Consider the following 23,081-nt stretch of genomic DNA (forward strand, 5'->3'; position numbering starts at 1 on the left):
GAAATTTGGGGGGGGGGGGGACACTATATATCCATACATGCATGGGGCAGTTACTAAAGTTTGTGGGCGTAGTATGTAGCATGATTGGCATGTGTCTCTTGATTAAAGGGACTTGTACATGGATAATGATATATAGATCTGTCAGGTCACGGGGGAAGCAGCCCTTTGCCTGTATAGAGACTGTTGTGCGTGTGATAGGGAGGGGGGGTTTATTTCATATACGGGGCATTATTATACCAGCGTTGTTTAGGAGGTGTGTGTGTGTGTGTGTGTGTGTGTGTGTGTGTGTTTATAAATGACACATATTTAGATTTCCTTGATGCTCGAGATGGTTTGAGCACTGTGTAAACTATAGATAATAGATAAGGAAGGAAGAAAGATACTATGTTCTATTTTATGTTTTGATATTATTGCACCAGTGTTTAGATTTGTATGTGGCGTGTCAGAGAAAAGGTGTCTTTATTATTATATAGTGTATTATAACACATCAGACGTCAATATTTGGCATTTGCAAAAAGATACTTACCGCCAAGAGGGCCTCTATATACTCACAGATATTTACCAATCAGAGGAATAGTAATTGTAAGCTCTTTGGGTCAGTTTCTTATTTCCCTGCACCTGGCTTCTGACATAACGGATCCTTTTATGAGCTTCCCTGCTGACCTACATCAAAGGTGACATTACCCTCGTAAACGTATGTTTGTGTAAACCGATTACAGATTTTTAAAGTTGCGTCTCCTCGGCGTGGGTGGGGGGTTTTGCATGACGCCGTTGGGCGTGGGTTTATAAGCCGCGTTTATTGCTCTTCTGTGTTAAGTAGGAGGGTACTAGGTGAGTGGTGATTGTCCATTTGTCATAAAACATAACAGTGGAGGTGTTAAAGGATCATTCCACCGAAAACTTTGATTTTGATTTGGGTGGATGCTGCGGGGGCTGAATCATTTTCTAGATGTGTATATGTAATGGGAATTTGCGTGCTGAGATCTCATCGCTGGAAATTCCAACATCCACCAATGTGACCGACCTAAGTAGGCGAAGCTGAGAATCCAGACGTGGCAATCTTTCTGCCAGAGTCTCCTAGAAATTGTGGGGGATTAAATGTGTAGCCAAAATGTTTTGTTTTTACTTTTGGACCGAGAAGGGAAAAGGGTTTATTGGTAAAATTTCCCATCACTTCCTGCCTGTCCCAGAGATACAACAGGAAGTTACAGGGAGATCTCCTAATGTGAGGGACATTCCCTGCTTAGACATTTGTTCCTGAAATAGGTCTCCATATTGGAAAACTTCCCCTTCTTGTTTTGGGGACAACTCTAAAATTTGGGATTTTTCCCTCCCTTTTTAATTTGCTCTACAAATAGAAGAGTGACTCAGAATTTGGGTTCAGAGTTGTTGGTGAGGTTCCTTAGAAGGGTGTGACTGAGAATTTGGGTTCAGAGTTGTTGGGGATGTGCCAGACAGGGGTGTGACTGAGAATTCAGGTTCACAGTTGTTGGTGGGGTTCCGGAGAAGGGTATGACCAATAATTCATGTTCAGAGTTGTTGGTGGGGTTCCAGAGAAGGGTCTGCCTGAGAATCCAGGTTCAGAGTTGTTGGTGGGGTTCCAGAGAAGGGTCTGACTGAGAATTCAGGTTCAGAGTTGTTGGTGGGGTTCCAGAGAAGGGAGTGGCTGAGAATTCAGGTTCAGAGTTGTTGGTGAGGTTCCAGAGAATGGTCTGACTGAGAATTGACGTTCAGAGTTGTTGGGGATGTGCCAGACAGGGGTCTGACTGAGAATTCAGATTCAGAGTTGTTGGTGGGGTTGCAGAGAAGGGTCTGACTCAGAATTCAGGTTCAGAGTTGTTGGTGGGGTTCCAGAGAAGGGTCTGACTGAGAATTCAGGTTCAGAGTTGTTGGTGGGGTTCCAGAGAAGGGTCTGACTGAGAATTCAGGTTCAGAGTTGTTGGTGGGGTTCCAGAGAAGGGTCTGACTGAGAATTCAGGTTCAGAGTTGTTGGTGGGGTTCCAGAGAAGGGTCTGACTGAGAATTCAGGTTCAGAGTTGTTGGTGGGATTCCGGAGAGGGGTCTGACTGAGAATTTAGGTTCAGAGTTGTTGGTGGGATTCCGGAGAGGGGTCTGACTGAGAATTTGGGTTCAGAGTTGTTGGTGAGGTTCCTAAGCAGAGTATGACTGATAATTCAGGTTCAGAGTTATTGTTGGTGTTCCGGAGAGGGATGTGACTGAGAATTCAGGTTCAGAGTTGTTGGTGGGGTTCCAGAGAAGGGTCTGACTGAGAATTTGGGTTCAGAGTTGTTGGTGAGGTTCCTAAGCAGGGTATGACCGATAATTCAGGTTCAGAGTTGTTGGTGGTGTTCCAGAGAGGGATGTGACTGAGAATTCAGGTTCAGAGTTGTTGGTGTGGTTCCAGAGAGGTACATAGTGATCCTAGCAGGATTCTTTAGAGGCCGGTGACCTGAATATTTATATTTGGTGACTCTCTAAGATGACCTCTTGTTGCTGAGAACTTATTTTTCCTATAACGGCTTTTTACTTGTGTGCCATTTGTGGAGATTTTCCCTGACTCACCTTACCATCCAGGTGCCACCAAGGGCATTGCCATGAGCAGAACCCTCCTTAGTCTCTTTTCAGAGACAAAAGGAAGAGAATCTCTTCCTCCAAATCTAAAGAAGAAAAAACGATATTGTGAGGAGCTCCACTTCTAGACCGCGAACAGAGCAGCGACGCCATACAAAGTGCAGTACCCCAAGCAACAGACTTTTGTCCATATAGAGCAGACAAACGGCTGAAATATGGTTGCTATGCATGAGTCCACCGAGCATATTGCCTATAGGGCTCATCAGACCCGGCTGCTTGCAGTTCTCCATCCCTGTAGGTGTATTACAATAAACCATTTTACCTTTTCATGCTTTGTCAATATAAACACATCAGTTCCTGTAGATTCACCTGTCAACTCCCAACTTAGGTGTCGAATCCTATATAGATTTATATATCCTCTGTCCATTTTCCTTTCCGAATGTATGCTTCAAATAGCGCCTGGGCCTCATTCACACTGGCAGTGACATGCATGCGTTTATAGGACCTTTATAAATGCATGTGAAGGAAGCTCTCAGGGTCAGGGCCCTCCTTACCATCTCGTCTTGGTTTGTATTATAACTGCAATGTCTTCCTTGTATTGTAAAGCGCTGCACAAGCTGTTGGCGCTATGTAAATCCTGTATAATAATAATGTGTTTAATTTTAAGGGCCCACTCATACTGTAGCATTAAGCTAAATGCATGATATCTGTGCCTTTTATTGCATGCAGGCCAAGCTAGGCACCTCAGCGCATTCTGAACGACACCTCCTGGCAGCCATGCATACTCCTGTGCTGCAATGCATACTCCTGTGCCTTGAAAAAAGTACTGCATGCCCTACTTTTTTTCAATGCACAGCAGCACAACACATGCTATTGCATTGTCATACCTTGCAACGCATGGCGGCCGGGAGATACATTGAGGTGTTATTCAGAATAAATGGCAATGCAACGCACTAGTGTGCCGCACCATTAGCGCAATGCTATGACGTGTATGTGCCCTAAATGGCATTCACACTGTGTATTTATTTATATAGCGCCGACAGTTTACATAGAGCTTTACATAGTCGCACATGAACGTCAGTCCCTGCCCTCAAGGAGCTTACAATCTAAGGTCTCTGTCTCACATGGGCCGATGTAGACTGGGGCCAATTAATATACCAGCATGTCTCTGGAGTTTACCTGCAGCTAGGTTCATTCAGGTTATAGAAAATGAATCTCTGTGCGTCCAGGGGCAGATTAGTTTACACCGAACGCGTCTGAAATGCATGTAAACGCAGCAAAAAGTGATCTGGGAAGCATAAAGTTTGTTTAAAGTTCCCAGATCGATTTCTCTGCGTGTAAATAACACAAACACGGGAGGCTCTAGTGACTATATATGAAGTTTTATTTCCTTTCTGCTAATATTTTGTTACTTTGTAAACAACGGACAAAAAATAAGCACACAAGTAGCAAAGTGACTCTGACGGTTTAAATATAGGTGAGGGGATTTGATCTGTGGGATTTGTAGTTCTTGTAGGCAGCTGGGAGGGACACATGTCCTTGGAGCTGACAGCTCTGTGTGATTGTTGTATACGGTGCAGATCGCAGCTGTGTTCTTCTGTTGTTTTTTTTTGGGGGGTTGCTATTAAGGTGTGCCTGTGTGCAGGGCAGGGTGGTGAGTACTAAGCTTAGCAGGGAGGTGTTGTGTGCCAACACGAAGCCTCCTCCCATTACACCCTTCCTCTTCTGCCCCTTCCCCGGCTGCCTCTCCCCCCCCCCCCCTTCCCCCAGACTTTCACCTTTCCCTTATTTCTTCTTTTGTGTCTCTCCCTGTTCTCGTCCCTCCTCCTTCCTGTAACCTCCAAATGGGGAATTGACTTAGACTCATCTGCGCTGTTCTCCCCCAGGGCTGAGAGCTGACGGAGGTATCTAGGCTACAGCCGGCTACGGCAGAGGGCAAAGCCAATCGCTGAATTACCTGAGCCGGGTATATAAAAATATAATCCCGCTTTTATCAAAGTAATCTCTTTTAAAGTATGAAAGTGTTCTCTGTTCAGCAAATGTCATTACCCAAAATCTGTTCTGAGGTTATCCATTGCCAAAATGTTTTTAGTTTTTTTAAAATGACTTTTATAAGAACCACGGTTTTCTTTAGCTGTCTGTGACCTTATACGGAGATTTACCTTCCCTTCCTGTTTCAGAGATGCAACAGGAAGTTTGGGGATGATCACAGCATTCTGGTTCAGTTTCAATTCAGTAGTTACCAAGACTAAAATAGAGGGCTAAAGCTGAACTCCTATCAGTCTTGCACAGTTGTACCGGCTCCTCTCCTGGACTGACATGGCTTCTTCTGATTTCCCTGCACACTGGGAGCTTCTCATAAGGTGCATTAGAAGCTGCAGCAAGTCAGATGGAGCCTGCCTCTTTTCCTGGCTGTAGAACACCCATCATCAGTTTGCCCTTTCTTCTCCATCTTCACTGTCCCTGGCCCACCCCTTTCATTGATTGGAATTCAGTTATTTCAATCATGTAGGCTTTACCTGCATTTATCTGCATTCAAATGTAGCCTACCTAGGTGTTCCCACTCCTCCAGGCTGATGCCTGTCATCAAGGCATTTTTATATTTGCATATCTCCTCCCAAGAACCAGACCTCTGCTTTTATCAGAGGGCTCTTCAGAGGAGTACTGTGGCACCCTGCTGGCTCCTCCTCAATCATGGAGGCTCAGCATCACATGTAGGCTTTACAAAGGCTGTCTGCATGCAAACGCATCCTGTCTAGGAGCTCCCACTTCTCCAGGCTGACACCTGTCATCAAGGCATTTTTATATTTGCATAACTCCTCCCAAGAACCAGACCTCTGCTTGTGTCAGAGGGCTCTTTAGAGGAGTACTGAGGCACCCTGCCAGCTCCTCCTACCAACCATGATCTGCCTGCATTGCACAGAGATGTACAGAGACCCACTGATGACATAACTGGCTCAACAATAAGGCATGTAATGAAAACAGGTTTTATTTTAAAACGTCATTTAGCTTGTTGTCAAGGAAGGGAAAGAAGAAACCACGGAAAGGCAAAATATAACCAAATTAAACTTCAGCTCAAAGGGGTCACGGAGAGCTATAGAAGCCTGGCAGGGGCCTATTCCGCCGTCCTCATTTAAACTTAAAAAAAGTTGGCTATAGATAAACATTCAATTCTTAAACAGCATTCCATGAAACCCTTTGGTTATATCTGTTATGACTAAAATCGGTGAAATTATATCCAAAATGAACGTGTGTGTGTGTATATTCTCTTAAGTTCCCACACGCCAGATGAAAGTCATGATCCGGCTTTCAGTGGGAGTGGTTGCTGTGTAAGCCAACCGAGGGGGTGGTGAAGATGCTGAAGGTGAATGAGGGCTTTCATAAATGGCAATTAAAGGAGAACTATGAGGTGAATGATTTTCACTCAGCCTCGTGGTTTGAGCCGACCTGTGACAATGAGACTGTCACAGGTCGGCTCAATAGATCGGGAAGTGAGTGAGCACATAGCGGCGCTCGCTCACTTCTCGATCCTGTCCTTGCAGAGAGCCGTGACTGTCACTCATGGCTCTTTTGCAGGGATTCCCCCCTTCCCCGCTCTGATCCTCCAGCGCTGACTGGAGGAATGGACAGGGGAGGGGGGCGGGTACAGCTGGCTCTGTCTCTAGATAGGCAGAGCCAGCTGTCAATCACGCTGCTGGGTGGATCTCGACATAATTGTCGGGATCCGTCCCGGCTGCGGCGATCTCAGTATACCGAGAGCTGTAGCTCGCGATATACTGAGCTTTGGGTGACGGGAGGACGCTAGTTTATGTTCTCCCATGACCCGTAAGAGAACTATGGGGGAAAACCCCATAGTTCTCCTTTTAAAAGCTGAGAGAACTTCTAACCCTTCCCTACTCGGGCCAAAACGTAAAAAAGAAAAAGGTTCTGCTGTAAAGCAGAGCAACGCAGCACATGTTTTTAGAGCACAACGACATGCACATGGAAAGCATTGTGCTGCAAAAAAATGGTGCAGGTCTTTTTTTTCATGCATGATGGTGCGTGTCCGGTGCATTGAAATCTGTGCGCCGTAATGCAGGAAAAGGCATTTGTTGACAAAACACACGGACTGGAATTTATAGGGAGTGTCCTAGATACTAATTACAAATCTGTCTCCCGTCCGCGCAACAAATGGCGCAACTTGCCACAGATTGATGTCACTATCGGTACAGTGTATATGAATCTCTTGCAGAATTTTGTCTGTGACGCAATACTTTTCATGTTCTCCAGCTTGAAAGAGGTCTTGTTTACTTCCACTTGTCTTCTTACTGGAATTTCTTAATGAATTTGTCGCGGCCGTAGCACCAGAATGTAAAAATTGCTTATAAACGGCATAAGTTGAAGATAATGAATTGCTGAGAACGCAGCGTGGTTCCCCTTTAAGAGCTGTGCTCTAGTATCTGATGCACGGAGCCAGGACCGCGGCCGTCCTCTGTGAGCGGAAGGGCTGTTGCCTGGCCTCGTGCGTTTTTATATCTGGAGTGCATTAAGTGAATTGTGGCATCGGCTCGCAGAAACGAGAGGAAACTGGGCCAGTATCTCCGTGTGGGGCGGATATCTGGGGCGCACTGTGCTCCTGCAACATGCCCTATCTCTCATTACCAGCTCAGATTGAGGCCTCTATTGTACAGTACGCCCCTGAAGACCTTCCCGGCCACGCACTATATGTATCAGAAGTGACAACATAAAATAATAACGTAGTAAGTGAAAGGAGAAAAAAAAATATGCCTTTCTCAAAAATAAAGTAATATTTCTTGGTGCTCCTGTGGCACGGCCAATCACACGCTGGGATGTCAGTCTTTATCTCTGTGCGGTCTCGCCTCTCCTTCCTAGATATCCGAGGATCCGTTCACACTTCAATGATTTAGGCAAGCCCTAAAGCTCAAAGATTTCTGGACACTGTACTATTGCTTTCAACAGTACGGAGCTCAGGTGGAGGTTCTCCTGCATTCCGTTTTCTAAGAAGATGCATAGTACAAGGTACTGCAGGTAAAGAGCACTATACGACCTTTGTATATGTAGATAATAAATACCTGCTCAACCTTTTTACCCCACACAAGCTCAAGGGAAACACCAGCACTCGGCTAGGCTGCTGTCTGCCCACACAAAGTGTATTGTATATGAAATGTCCTGCATAAGTCTAACGTGTTTCAGCTAAGGCTGCCTTAATCATATGTTTTAAGGCGGTCGTGGCTGAAACGCACTAGTGTGCTGTTTTTTTTTTGTCTTTTTGATTAATAACCTTTTTGAGGGCTTGGAGCTGTGTGCATTGTATTTGTAGATGTCCTTTTAAAGAGGAGTTTGCAGTCCACAGCGATTAGGAGCTATATATTCGCCCCCACAAATCCATAATTGCTAAGGCTATAAAAAAAAAGAACAAAATATGTTGGACCCCTCCCACATAAAGCAAGCAATGGAAAATGAATAGATTTAGTGTGTAACAGGGTCTCTTTAAAGTCCACCCCAACCATCTTGCGCTCATCTTCACAGCGTAGCCCCCACAAAATATCTGGTATTGGCTGGCGGTGAAGCTTTGATGGGATGATGATGATGATGATATCACACACTCCGTCATGTGATAGTGTTCACGGTTGGTCACAAGGACCAAGCACTGCTTCATAGGAGGAGGTCACATGCCCTCCCTTACCTCAAAGCTCCTGGTATTTTAAAGCAGCAATGATGGAAGCAAAAGCAGTAGGGGAGCACCGTGAAGGTGAGTATTAGTTGATTGGAGCGTGGCCTTTAAAGGGACTCTATCACTTTGCCCTGGATGGCCAGTCACCATGATTTTAGATAGTAAGCCCTCAGGGGAGGGCCCTTCTTACCATCTTGTCATGAATTGTATTGTGATTGTAATGTCTTCCTTATATTGTAGAGCGCTGCGCAAACTGTTGGCGCTATATAAACCCTGTATTATAATAATAATAATGTAAGGGAGTGGGCACAGACACAGATTCTCAAGGTCTGATCGCCAGGATGGTGTATTACCTTATGCAAGGGATGGAGAGAAGAAAAAAGTGTGTTGACTGGATATATGTAGTGATTTTTTTCCCCCACTGCTTCCTTTTTATTAAATATTATTATTATTTCTACATAATATAGATAATTCAAGCCATACTGTCGTTTTCACAGTTACAGGAATATGTAGGCAGATGATGTTTTATCTGTTTTTTGCTTGTTTTTTGGTGGTGGGTCTTAAGAGCATGGTGTTCATACAGTAAGCACCCACCTTCGGCTCGCTGCATACGTGACCACCGTACAGGAAGCTGGTGGTAGATGTGCTTGTAGGATCTGATGCTTGCGGTCTTGTGGCGACACATCCTCCCTTTTAAAGAAAGACCCTCTTCTGTTTAAAGAGGAAGTCACACCAGCGCCTCTCACCTGTCTTGTCATCACCTCCGGCTCTGTGTCTTGGGGCTCCTTCTAGGCCAAAATATAAGTAAAGGACACGCTCCTGCTATGTGGAATGCATACGCCAACACTGATTGGCTAAACCCACAAGTGTTTTTTTCAGCACTACTTTTTATTTATTACAGGTGTGTATATGGCGCTGACAATTTACACAGTGCTTTACATACTGCACATTCACATCAGTCCCTGCCCTCCAGGAGCTTACAATCTAATGTCCCTATTGCACATGCATACAGGGCCAATTTAGGCAGGAGCCAATTAACCTTGCAGTATGTCTTCGGAGCATGGGAGGAAACCCACTGAGGCACAGGGAGAGCATGCAGACTCCTTTTGCAGATACTCTTCTGACCAGGATTCAAACTGGGTACCCCCTGTGCAGATACTCTCCTGACCTGGATTAAAACCGGGGACCCCCAGTGCAGATACTCTCCTGACCGGAATTCAAACCAGGGACCCCCAGTGCAGATACTCTCCCGGCCCGGGATTCAGATCGTGACCCCCCAGGGCAGATACTCTCCTGGCCGGGACTAAAACCAGGAACCCCCAGTGCAGATACTCTCCTGACCTGAATTCAAACCGGGGACCCCCAGTGCACATACTCTCCTGAACGGGAATCAGACCAGGGACCCCCAGTGCACTTACTCTCCTGACCAGTGTTCAAACCGGGGACCCCCAGTGCAGATACTCTCCTGAGCAGGATTCAGACCAGGGACCCCCAGTGCTGCGAGGCAGAAGTGCTAACCACTGAGCCACTGAAGAAAGGATGCAATATTTTAGAGTTTGGAGGAAAGTTTAAGTGCAGTATAACACTTCTAATATGGTTAGCACCCCTGCCTTGCAGCACTGGGGGTCCTCATTTTGAATCTCAGCCAGGACACTTATCTGCATGGGATTTGCATGTTCTCTTCGTGCTTGCGTGGGTTTCCTCTGGTTACTCTGGTTTCCTCCCACACTCCAAAGACATTCTGGTAGGTTATATATGTACATATTGGCTGTACACGTGTGTTCTCACACTCTGCATGTTGGTCCTAGGCCTGAACAATTGGGGGGGTTGAGGATAGACTTGGCGACCTAACTCAAGTGTATCAGACATGGTGCCCACAGAGCCGGTCCATAGAAGCGCTGAGAATCGGACTGAACGGATATGTACATACATAGATCAGACCTTTTCAGGGCAGAGGGATTTGCTTTCAGAAGAGGGACAGGCCCTCCAAATGACACTTCACCCTCCTCGCCCAGTTTCCATCGATTCACTCCTAACCCTTCCTTTTCATATAATCGCAGCTTCATTTTTCTTCTGGACCCCTCCCAGCACTCCCGGGATTCTTGCCTAGGGGAGAACGATGTCCCTGTCACCAACAGCATTCTGGGCTTCGTCTGCAGAGTTGCATCATTCATTCACAGATCCATTTACAGGATCAGTACATGAATAAAGCTACAAGTCCCATCTGCCACAGCAGCAGAATAAAACAAAATGTCATGTATGATGCAGCCTGTCGCTAACAATAACACGGCAGTTTTTGACTTTATAAGCCCTCAGGGGCAGGGCCCTCCTTACCATCTTGGTTTGAATTGTATTGTGATTGTAATGTCTTCCTTATATTGTAAAGCGCTGCGCAAACTGTTGGCGCTCTATAAATCCTGTATTATAATAATATATAATCCCCCCCCCATGACATAGATTTATTTTCTTTGATCCTGACTGTAGACTTCTACATTTTATCCCAGGAGTGGGCAAGTTCCGACACTCAGCTGATGTGGAACTACAAGTCCCATGAGGCATTGCAAGACTGACAGTTGCAGGCATGACTCCCTGAGGCAGAGGCTTGTTGGGATTTGTAGTTAAAGCACAGCTGGAGGACCGGAGTTGCCCACCCCTGCTATAAACCCAGTTTAAGATCAGACAAATAGAACTGTTCATCATCCCCACAACAGTAAAGCGTTTCCTTTTCAGTGATGATCAAATATAAATAAATGTAGCGCAGTAGTAAATAAGAAGAAACCTTTGTAGCCCTCAACATAAAAGAGAAACGAGAACCAAAGAAAACAAATATTGCCTCCCGTTATCTGGATGTAGATTTGTTTTCTTTATTTCAGGGATGATTCCCCTGTGTCGGCCCTTCGCAGCCCCTGTGGTTTGGTGTATGCATAGTTACCTTCTTTGCCGGTCAGAGATGCGTGTGCTATTTCTGTCCAGGATACTAATGGCTGCCATACAGCCCCAGGCGTGGTCCACTTGTCTGCTGTGACCCAGCCCATCCTGACATGCCAAGAGGGCAATCTGTGGTTTATAAGGTGACAGGAGAACATGGGAGAGCCGCAACTTGCCATTCATTAAAGGGGCCGTCACCCAGAATGATACACGAGGGGAATATTTTTTGCCAAATACGAGAGAGAGAGTTACACATATTTAGATTTCCTTGATCATCAAGATGGTTTGATGAAGCACTAACCATCATATAAGCTAAACACTCTATCTGGGTTCAACCTCGGACATTCTTTCTCTTCTCTTTCACTCTCTCTCTCTTTCTCTTCTGCTCTCCTTCTCTCTTCCGCTCTCTTCTTCTCTCTCTTCCTCTCTCTCCTCTCTTCTTCTTCTCTCTTCTCCCTCTCCCCCTCTCTTCTCTTCTCCCTCTCTTCTCCCTCCCCTCTCTTCTCCCTCTCTTCTCCCCTCCCTCTCTTCTCCCTCCCCTCTCTTCTCCCTCCCCTCTCTTCTCCCTCCCCTCTCTTCTCCCTCCCCTCTCTTCTCCCTCCCTTCTCCCTCCCTCCCTCCCCTCTCTTCTCCCTCCCTCCCCTCTCTTCTCCCTCCCCTCTCTTCTCTCTCCCTCCCCCTCTTCTGCTCTCTCCTTCCCTCTTTGCTCTCTCCCTCCCCCTCTTCTGCTCTCTCCCTCCCCCTCTTCTGCTCTCTTCTGGCATGGTGATGGCGGAGTTGCAGGCTTTGAAAATGGTAGTCTCCCTCTTTATGCTATAGCGGTGAAACCCAAAGTTTGTCCCTCTAGCTGTTGTGGAACTACAAGTCCCAGGAGGCACTGCAGTACTCTTGACAGCCACAGGCACGACTCCTATAAGGATGATGGGATTTGTAGCTGGAGGGCTGATGTTTGGCTACCCCTGTGCTATAGGTTCCCCCAGAGGCAGAAGGATGATGGGGGTTGTTTCATCAGAGCTGGAGGGTCGAAGTTTGGCTACACCTGGGCTATAGGATCCCCCAGAGGCAGAAGGATGATGGGGGTTGTTGTTTCACTAGAGCTGGAGGGCTGAAGTTTGGCTACCCCTGTGCTATAGGATTGCAGAAGTGTGCACGTCACGTTACAAATCATTTAGCAGCACCACCAGTGTGTCATTTGTGTTTTGCTGGGAACTTCCTTCCACTTGCATTGCTCCTTTGTGGAAAATGGAGAAAAGGAAAAGAGGTATCTTGTTATTGGTGGCTGGGAGCTGCTTAATTGTCCAACTTGTACTTCAATATATCTACTGGTATCTGGTTGCTAGGAGCAGCTGACAGCAGCATGATGCAGTAACCCATAGCAACCAGTCAAAAAAAACAACTAATGAAAGGCAGCTTCTAATTGTTTGAGCAGAGTTATGTTGCAAAGTCAGTCCCTACATTCCCAGTTAAAGGTAACTCGGCACAGAATGGATATTTCTTTTTGCTGGCAATTTGAACCACATGCTGGCGTTTTATATGGTCAGTGGCTAGAATTGCTGCCAGCTGCACCAAATGGTCACAGCCTCAATGCATGCAATGGTAGCGTCACGCTACCCCCCTCCCTTTGCTGCGTCCTCCTTTATCTTGAATACAGTGTGGGACAGAGTTGCAATTGGTATAAAGCACCTAGTTGTCAAGGCTGGGGAGGGTAGACTGGCTGATTGGTGTGTTTTCCCCCCCCGAATAGAGTCAGATGTCTTTTATTTTATTTTTTTTATCATAATTTCCAGGGATTTCGTGACCTTCCTCCCCCGTGTACATGACATCATGCCAGCAGCCTCTCTGACATTCTGTCGCTGTGAAGAATACTGAAGAGAGCCGCGATTCTCAGCACTCGGTAAGTCCTTCGCCCTTTTATATATCAGTGTGTCAATTTCTCTACTCTGAGCAATAGTTGTACCTGAAATGGTAACATAACTTGGCTCATCCCTTTAGAAGGAATGATACTTCTCTGGGAAAGAGAAAAGGTTACAAAGTCTCCGTGGCTCTAACTCTTATACTCATATACACGTGCAGCAGGTTCAATATTTGCTGCCGGATAGTCGCCCCGTACCATTTTTAGCTGAGTGCCTGACTTTTATGGGCTCATTTTTTCCGCCATTCCGCTGGGCCACCTTCGGCAAACGGTCACGTCGCACTGCCCGTTATCTGCTCAGTAATCAGAGATGGTGACGGTAATCGTATCACTCTGACAAAATTTCCACAGAATACCGGGGGTAGATAGTAGCCTGAGACAGCGAGGCAATGACACCTCCGTGTCCACACACAGGCAGCTCCATCTAAAACGTGTGAAAGCCACAGGCTAAGTCGTGTGAGGTGACCGATCTGTGGAAAAAGTTGTCATACCATCAGTGGCGGTCAGTGCAGCTTCCTATCTAGGCCGGTGCAGCTTCCTATCTAGGCCGGTGCAGCTTCCTATCTAGGCCGGTGCAGCTTCCTATCTAGGCTGGTGCAGCTTCCTTCCTAGGCCGGTGCAGCTTCCTTCCTAGGCCGGTGCAGCTTCCTTCCTAGGCCGGTGCAGCTTCCTTCCTAGGCCGGTGCAGCTTCCTTCCAAGGCCGGTGCAGCTTCCTTCCACGGCCGGTGCAGCTTCCTTCCACGGCCGGTGCAGCTTCCTTTCTAGGCCGGTGCAGCTTCCTTCCCAGGCCGGTGCAGCTTCCTTTCCTAGGCCAGTGCAGCCAAGATAAAATAAGAATGGTGAGTATTTCAGCCAGAACTGCTTGCAGACTTTGGTGTTCGAGCAGGGAAGGGCTACAACAGGTCTTTATTATTGTGTGTGTGTCCCCCCCTTAGGGAAATTCACCCTCACTTCCTGTCAGGGCACTGCTATGGCCTGGACTGTTAATTCTCTGTGCAGTGCATTCCATATATTTTCACTTAGAAAGTCTAGTAGAGACTGCTGACACTGCCTGCGGCTCCCAGATGGATTCTCCAAAGCAATATAGACGGTAAACAGGAAGTATACAGCAATGGCATGCATCTCCGTGAGAGGAAGTGAGAGGAAATCACACACAGGCAGCGAACCCTTCCCCACTATATCCTAATTCAGGGGTGGACAAATTTATTATGGAATCCAGTCTGTGCAGTCCAGGTGCTAGGAGGATTTTTTTTTTTTTAGGAGCCAGCTCCAATGACAACAACTAGAGCAAACCTCAAGATTTAGGCGCGGGTTGTAATTTCTAAGGAGCATTGGCAACCTGGCTCCTGGGATTTGTTCGGGCCTGTCCTAAACTTTATTGCTACCGCTTAAAGTGACACAGGCAATGTGACAGTGTTTCTGCAATCGGGCCCCCCTTATGCTCACCCGGCCTGCCCTCTCTTGTTAATCCTCCGTTACACCCAGTGCTGAAATCAGTCATCGTCTCAGGGCAGTGGTGACCTCACTCCCTCGGTCATGTGACAGTGCCAGGCCTGAGCAATGTGACAGGAAGCAGGTCACATGATCCCTCATACCCGGAAGTACAGTGTAGTGTTTCCATCTGCAAAGGAGGAAGGGAATAGTAAGGGAATGCAGTCAAGGTACGTTATAAGAGGGTCAGCAGGGAAAGGACGGGGGGCAATGTCAGGTGGATCATTTTGTCACCACAATATTTTATCAACTAAAATTCAGCTTATTATCCTAGTGAAGTCACTCCAGAGATTCATAATATTGGACGTTCAGGCAGTGACTTCATAGAATAACACCAGTTCAGTTATAGCAAAAGGACGACCCAAATGCATGTTGTGGTTGGAGGGATTCAAATAAAATACAAATATTCTATAAAACTATCATGGAACATCAAAGCAGCCTTCAGATGCAGCCATTTTGCTGATATTTTGGCGCTCAGTCATTTTGTTGTGTTCTCTTAAATCAGGTGTTGACAAATTCCAGCCCCCCAGGCTGTGGTGACACTACAAATCCCAGCATGCATCTGCGTCCGAGAGTCATGTCTGTGACTGTTAGTCTTGCAATGCCTCACGGGATATGTCCCCTGTTTCCCTGAAAATAAGACCTAGTACTATTTTTGGGAATTGCTAAAATATAAGACCTACCCTGAAAATAAGACCTAGTTGTGACCTTTCCCAGGGCCGGTGGTGGCATAAGGGGGAACTTGAAGTGCCGCGGGAGAGAGTCAGCGGTGACAACGAAGCCAGCGCTAGAGGAAGCGAGGCGGCACCGGAGGGAGCAGAGCCGCATAGGCCGAGGCCTCCTCTATAGCGCCGGCTCCTGTCACAGGCGGATTGAGGAATCGATAGTAAAAGTGCACTTCGCTCATTCTGGCCAGCGATTGGTTAGCAAATTGCTCTTGGAAAGGTACGGCACCCCTGATTGCCCTGATCACCCTATTTTTGGACATGAATACATGTAGACTTTTCTACAGGAATAAGTGTGGATTGTTGTACATTGAAAAATAAATAAATAAGACCTAGCGTGTTTTTTTGAGCCAAAAAAATAAAATAAGACAGTGTCTTATTTTCGGGGGAAACACGGTAGTTGCACCACAGCCGGAGGGCCGGAGTTTGCCCGCCCCCGTTATTGTTTAGTCCACAAAAACAAATATGTCTTCGGCCACATAGTGACACTCGACTTAGAGAAACAGACCCCTTTCATTTTAAAGTGCTTCCCGGGGTAAAAAGATGGCCAGATAATTTTAGTAGTGGTGAGCTGCTAAAAATAAAGTGTGTTTCTGTAGCAAAGATTTCTTTAGTTGACATTATTTTTGGGGATTTTCTTTTTTTTTTTTTAGGCCCGGAATTCTCCACCCTAAGCAAGCACCATTAGGGTGTGGGCAGGGGGTAGTGGAATGAGGGCAGAGGTGGGGGGTGTGCCCCGCTTTGATGTTCCATGATTGTGGAATATATCTTCAAAAAAAAGTGAGAAACTTTTGGTGGGTGTCAGAAGTCAAGCCCAGGCTAGCTGGGGTTTGTAGTTCCACAGTTGCTTGTTGCACCAATTACAACCTGGTGTCAGGCCCAGGATAGGTGGGGTTTGTAGTTCCACAACTGCTTGCACCCATTACAACCTGGTGTCACGCCCAGGCTAGGTGGGGTTTGTAGTTGCACAGTCGCTTGCACCCATTACAACCTGGTGTCAGGCCCAGGCTAGCTGGGGTTTGTAGTTCCACAGTCGCTTGCACCCATTACAACCTGGCGTCAGGCCCAGGCTAGCTGGGGTTTGTAGTTCCACAGTCGCTTGCACCCATTATAACCTGGCGTCAGGCCCAGGCTAGCTGGGGATTGTAGTTCCACAGTCGCTTGCACCCATTACAACCTGGCGTCAGGCCCAGGCTAGGTGGGGTTTGTAGTTGCACAGTCGCTTGCACCCATTACAACCTGGTGTCAGGCCCAGGGTAGCTGAGGTTTGTAGTTAGTCGCTTGCACCCATTACAACCTGGTGTCAAGCCCAGGCTAGCTGAGGTTCGTAATTCCACAGTCACTTGCACCCATTGCAACCTGGCGTCAGGCTAGCTGGGGTTTGTAGTTCCACAGTCTCTTGCACCCATTACAACCTGGTTGTACAACCCCTTTTGGATTTAGGTGTAGCGCATCTGTTTGGGTAGAAAATGAGTGAATTCTTTAGGTCGCTCCTTGCATTACCATTGTGTTGTATAAGCATGCACCTTACAACCTGATTGTACAATCTCTGTGTTGTGTGAGGTCCTATGCATTGAATGGATCGCTTTAGGTCCTCACACTACATAATTACTGGTAAATCTTGAGACTGTACAGGGATTGTATGATCAGATTGTAAGGTGTGCGGACAGCTGATTCTTTGATGCGTACGGCTAGATCAAAGAATCAATATGCCCAGAAATGATATCTCACAGAGGACCTGTTCACATTGCTGTGTGCCAAAATGTTTGTCGGTATGCGTGAATTTGTAAGTCAGAATCAAAACCCCCCATACTTACTTCCCTTCCAGCAATGCTACTTGGGGGAGCTTCACCCTCACTGGGGTGGAGATCTTTACACGGCCCTTTTTTCTGGGTTCGGCATCTTCAGGCATCTTGATTGGCCGGCCTGGTATGACCTAACTCCCACGCATGTGCATGGGGGTTCTTTCTTTTTGGCACCTAGGCATGCTGGGATTGTACAATCTTTACAAATTTGCTAGCTGGCAGATAAGAAGCTTGTATTGCACAAGTCTTTTCTGCAATGAGATCATCATACCTGATAGAAAATGTTTGTTTTCTTACGCTTTGGATTGGGGACGGTATTTTCCGACGCCCTTTGGAGCAGGACAGGGAGCTTTCAGGAGATGATATTGGCACAGGACAACGTGATATATTCAGTGCAATAAATGCCAAGTATGGATCTGCAAGGGTTAGCTTATTATTGTAGGTTGTGTTGGGTTGGGATAGGTGGGAGGGAAGTGTTAAGGGTCAGTTTTAGGTGTTAGGTTAAGCATTATTGTCTAGTTTCAGGGTTAGGCTAAGGGATGTGTGTTTGGATTCATATTAGGTGTTGGTGGGGGGCGGTTCGGCTAAGGCCCAGTTCACACCAGGGCGGTTCGGCAGCGCTGAACCGCCGACATGAACGATCCCAAACATTGCTACGGGGACCAATCATGTGACCGTGCAGCTCCGCGCCATCCGAACCACCTGCCGCCCGAAATGCTCGGTGACCCTTTTTTCCGCACTCGTCAGCGCAGTTCGCATATAGATTTCAATGGAACCACGCTGGTTAGCGCGGTTCGGGCATTTTTAATTGCTTTTCAGAGCTGAAACTTCAATTAAAATCACCCCAAACCGCCCTTTCAAAATCCACGCTGATATCACTCTGGTCCACAACCTCCCTCGTGTCAACGGGGCCTAAGTGTTATGGCAATGTCACACAAGCAATTCTGTAAACGAACCATTAAATGTCATCTTACCGTATCCTACGGCATACCGAAATTCAGCAGCATATTGGTCAGCGAGAGAGCATTATCCATTAGTTATAGCCAAATTGCACTTTGCCCTCGCCAGCGGCACGGTCACCATTGTGACATCAGGCTAATGCTTGCCCTACACACATGGCAATTTGTAGGATGTGTATTAAGGCAATGTGTCTACTAGAACTTAAAGCATTTCAGGGTGTTGTGACTGTTGGTGGTAGGTTTTCTATGAATTCATTTATCAATATATCCCTGTATTTTCTCTCCACCAACAGCGTTTCTGGGGACAGCGGAACAAAGACGTCCACAAATGAATAACCGCAAGGAGGACATGGAGATACCGTCGCACTACCGGCAGCTGCTGCACGAGCTGAACGAACAGCGCCAACATGGCATCCTGTGCGACGTCTGCATCGTCGTGGAGGGCAAAATCTTCAAGGCGCACAAGAACGTCCTCCTGGGCAGCAGCCGCTACTTCAAGACCCTCTACTGCCAGGTGCAGAAGTCGTCCGAACAGACCACCGTCACCCAGCTGGACATAGTCACCGCTCAGGGCTTCAAGGCCATCATAGACTTCATGTACTCGGCCCACTTGGCGCTGACCAGCAAGAACGTCATCGAGGTGATGTCCGCTGCCAGCTACCTCCAAATGACGGACATCGTCCAGGCGTGCCACAGCTTTATCAAGGCCGCGCTGGACATCAGCATAAAGAACGAGACTTCCGAGGAGCTAGGCGACTACGACATGGGCGCCCCGTCTAGCAGCGCCGAGGCACTCCTTTCCGCCGTGGTGGCTGGTCGCAGCATCTCTCCTTGGTTGACGAGGAGGACGAGTCCCACCAACTCTTCCGGGGACTCGGCCATTGCCAGCTGCCATGAAGGTGGCAGCAGCTATGGGAAGGAGGACGTTGAACAGAAAGTGGACAGTCAGGACGAGGTGTCCTCTATCTGGGCCAGTGATGGATGTTACGGACCAATGCGTGTAAAAGAGGAGCAGGACTCCCCGTCTCATTACATCGGCAGCAAGGGCGACCAAGCTACCGTTTACGTGGAACAGGGGGACAGCTGGCAGAATTCCGGGCGACGGAAGAATAGAAAAAACAAAGAGACTGTGAGGCATATTACTCAGCAGTTAGTGGAGAACTGCAGACCCGGCTCACCGGAACCGTCCTTTATATCCAGCACGCAGTGGCAGTACAGCAACCAAGACAACTCCAGTAAGTCGGATCTCTTTATCCCTTTATAACGTGACAGTTTTTCATCTGATGAAATTTAAAATTAAGCATTTGCTCCATTTTTTTTAATTTAAATGGCCTTTCTGTTACTTCTATCTAAGTGCCCATTCACAACAGGGCGGTGCGGCCGAGTAGATCTGTCGACATGAACGATCCCATACATTACTATGGGAACCGCTCAGCGCGATCCGAACCAATCGCCCACCCCCCCTGCCGAATTGCTCCCTGACAGCATTTTACCGTGCTGATCTGCGCAGTTTCCATACCGCTTTAAATGGAACTGCGCTGTTTAGCTCTGTTTTGGGCGATTTTTCAGCAATGAAACGCAAAAACTCCCAAAACCGCCCTTTTAAAATAAGCACGGAAACCGCGCTGATCCGCAACCGCCCTGGTGTGAATGGGCCTTTATCTGTGTAACTCCCTAGCTATGCATACCTTCTTTTCACTCGCTCTCTCCATTCATCTGCTGGAAGCAAATAGTGATACCCAGGACTGTAACTCACCGCCAGTGACAGGGCAGTGCTGGGGCATGGTGACTGGCGGCTAATGCACCCAGTGCTGTGATATGGGGGGCAGAATCCTCAGCCCTGTGTAAGCTCCAGGTCATGACTGGGGGTATGTGCATCCGGGGAGTGTGATCCCTTAAAGGGAAGCTGGCCATGGACGGTTGAGATAGAGGTTTACTTTAATGGTGGTCCTCACCACGGCTCATACTCGCCTTGCCATTGCTCTCCCCGCCTCTCTGTTCAACCTCTAGAAAAGAGAAGAACAGGCCCTGTGTAAGCTCCAGGTCATGACTGGGGGTATGTGCATCTAGGGAGTGTGATCCCTTAAAGGGAAGCTGGCCATGGAGGGTTAAGAAAGAGGTTTACTTTAATGGTGGTCCTCACCACGGCTCATACTCGCCTTGCCATTGCTCTCCCCGCCTCTCTGTTCAACCTCTAGAAAAGAGAAGAACAGGCCCTGTGTAAGCTCCAAGTTGTGACTTGAAGCTTACACAGGGCTTGTGATTCTTGTACCACCCCAATATGACAGCATCATGTGTCTGGACAGCCAATAGCTAAGCACCAGCCTTGTCATGTGGGAAGAAGGTGAGTGAGTCACATGTCCCCACATACCTAAAACTACCAGGTATGTCTGGTCTCTTCTCCAGATGAACAGAGCAGCTTTGAGGGCTAGCATTAAAATGATCGTGCTGCTTTACCCTGCATGGGTAGGGCACAAGCCCAGCTTCACTCATCCCTGAGCTAATGCTAGGGCAGGGGTCGGCAACCTCAGCACTCCAGCTGTTTTGGAACTACAAGTCCCATGGGGCATTGCAAGACTCTGACAGTCACAGGCATGACTCCCCGAGCCACTATGGGATTTGTAGGTAAAGCACATTTAGGAATTTATACCAACCACAATTTCGATGCACGTTTCCTTGTGATGATTATGTAACTGAATTCAGGGGTAATCTTTAATTACCCGCCATGTTTGAATTCCGGTATTGCTAACGAAAAGTTTTCTGTTATAAAAATGTATTTGTGGAAAGGAAGAAAGCTGAGAGTGAACATGTAAAATAAAATGTTTCTGTATTTTTGTCTGCAATTTTTGGGGACAGGCTCTCTATAATTAAAAAGTTTAGCACATACGGAGGCCACTGAACTAGTTATGAGGAGGACTGGGCTGTAGCTGTGCACAATGTGATCAGATGCATTAAATTAGATGAAACCATTGATGAGGCGAGATGACGGCAATGAAGAAATAGCGGAGCAGACATGGTACGGTCCATGCCAGCCTGTCCCCATTAGCGGATGACGGAACTTTAGACGGCTCCAACATTTTAAGGTGGTTGTCATCCCCTCTTAAAGACGATTATTTGGTTGCGATTCTTGGTTAGCCGCGCTCTAAGCAGTAGTCGGTTAGCGTCCTTCAGGATCCGTTCGCAAGACTGCACTTGGCGTTCGGCCTTGAGTCACGGCGACCTTGCAGTTCCAGGCCTTTCGGTTACCGTGGAAACCCAGAAGCCTTTGTCTTTAGCTTCACATATTACGACGATACCTGACTGCAGGGCTAGTTAGCGAAATTCCTCTTCGGGATCTCGTTAAGGTAATGCACTGAAATCCGCGGATTAAGCTGGTAACCAAGGCTTGTTCCAGGGGGTGGAGAGTAAAGACGAGAGATCCCGGCGGCTCGGGATCGGGACGCAAAATCCGAGCTTACCTAACGCCATATTGGGGGAGCGTTGAGATCTGACTTGGAGGCACTTTGCATGCATTGGTTTTCCACCGCAAGTATTAGTTCAATTGTCCATTTATTCTTTTTTTTTTAAACATATTTTCTTCATCCTTCCCCATCCTGTCTCTACAGCCCTCCATTTGCAGCTCATTTCTATATTTTAATCTACATCTACTAGCCAGATCAGCGTTGGTCAACTTACTTTGATATAGGCAGGGCTGCATTTACTCTCTCCGCTGCTCCAAGGCCAGGTTCCTCAGTGCACCCCCCTAACCGCCAAACCCTACCGCCATGGAAATTGGCAGACCTGCAGGCTGCATAGAAGTGATGTCGGCGAAATTGCCGGGATCACTTGTACAAAACTATCCGCGGCTTACCCGCTGTACATTTAGCTCTGCTTGCCCAAAGCAGGGCTAAATGTAGAAAACAACTACCCACCCGGTGCCCGGAACTGCATGTCCCGGGCATTGGGAGATAGGAATTCCACACCCCTGCTGCCCCTCTACTCCCTGCTGCCTCAAGGCCGGGCCTTGGTTGGCCTTGTGGGAAATCCGGCCCTGGATATAGGAGGCCTCAAGTATGGCCCCTGACCTTGCCAATGAGCAGCACATGGTATTCAGTGACTTTATTGCTACAGTAAGCTGGTAGCAGGAGGTGGTCAGAGACTGCAAACGTGCAATAGAGGAGACTTTGGCCAAGTTTCAGGAGACAGTCTATGACCGAGCTCATAACCCATCGCACTCCTAACCGGAAAGGATCCAAGGGACGGATGATGGGTGCTGCAGTGACTGTGGATGGCGCTGCCGGCAGATCAGTAATAAGTGAAGAAATCACCAGCACTTCTGAGTTCCAAGAACGTCAGACCTTGTTTACCGACATCCAATCAGGACTTGAAATGTACGGCATGAAGAAGGGACCGTCGTGCATTCCGAAATGTTGCTGTACATTGTGAGACCTGATTACATCGTGAGAAGCTGGTCCAGCCAAAACTGAGCACATGATCACACAAGTCTGTGTTTGGTCACATGATCTCTGCTGAAGAGGTTGGGAGGGTTGAGCCTTGACTGTAATGATGTGGCCAGATTGGTAACGATTCGTAATTGTGGTCAAGTGAGTAGGTGGTTGGCAGATAAATCTTTAGTAGGAAATAGTAGTGGTGGCAGCGAGGAGGTCACAAAACTGGCTGGACAGAATTCAGAATTACAAGGGTTATGACCGATAGGTTCCAACGTGTATATAGCTGTTTTATGATTATGCTTTCAATAAAAAGTCTTCTTGGCAGTGACGTTTGCATAGCAATTCCTCCCGTGGTCCCTGTGAGGAGCCTGTAGAGCCGGTGTTCTATCGAAAGCTCCAACTCCTCGAAATATCCAATTACCGCACTTCCGGTGCTCAGAAAGACTGGAGCTCCGTACAGTTGCGGTGCACATGCGCGCAAAGCGTTTTCAGAATACTCGTCGAGTTTGCCACCTGCTGAATATTGTTAAAATGCAGCTGTACAGAGCTCCGTCAGTCTTTTGTGTTTTGCAGTCTAACGCCTTC

The 23,081-nt window shown here is 47.4% G+C and overlaps 1 protein-coding gene across 1 annotated transcript in view; it reads left to right on the forward strand.

The window, feature by feature from the left end:
* ZBTB46 (zinc finger and BTB domain containing 46) overlaps positions 1–23,081 on the forward strand; it is a gene marked incomplete at its 3' end in the record, with an annotated part of 49,549 nt that overhangs the window by 2,961 nt on the left and 23,507 nt on the right. The window contains exon 2 of the mRNA XM_018559678.1: positions 18,360–19,301. Within this exon, the coding sequence (XP_018415180.1) occupies positions 18,395–19,301 (907 nt within the window). The remainder of the gene's footprint in view (positions 1–18,359; positions 19,302–23,081) is intronic.

The sequence above is a fragment of the Nanorana parkeri genome, unplaced genomic scaffold (assembly GCF_000935625.1).
Source record: "Nanorana parkeri isolate BGI_ZX_2015 unplaced genomic scaffold, ASM93562v1 scaffold17, whole genome shotgun sequence".
Classification (NCBI taxonomy): domain Eukaryota; kingdom Metazoa; phylum Chordata; class Amphibia; order Anura; family Dicroglossidae; genus Nanorana; species Nanorana parkeri.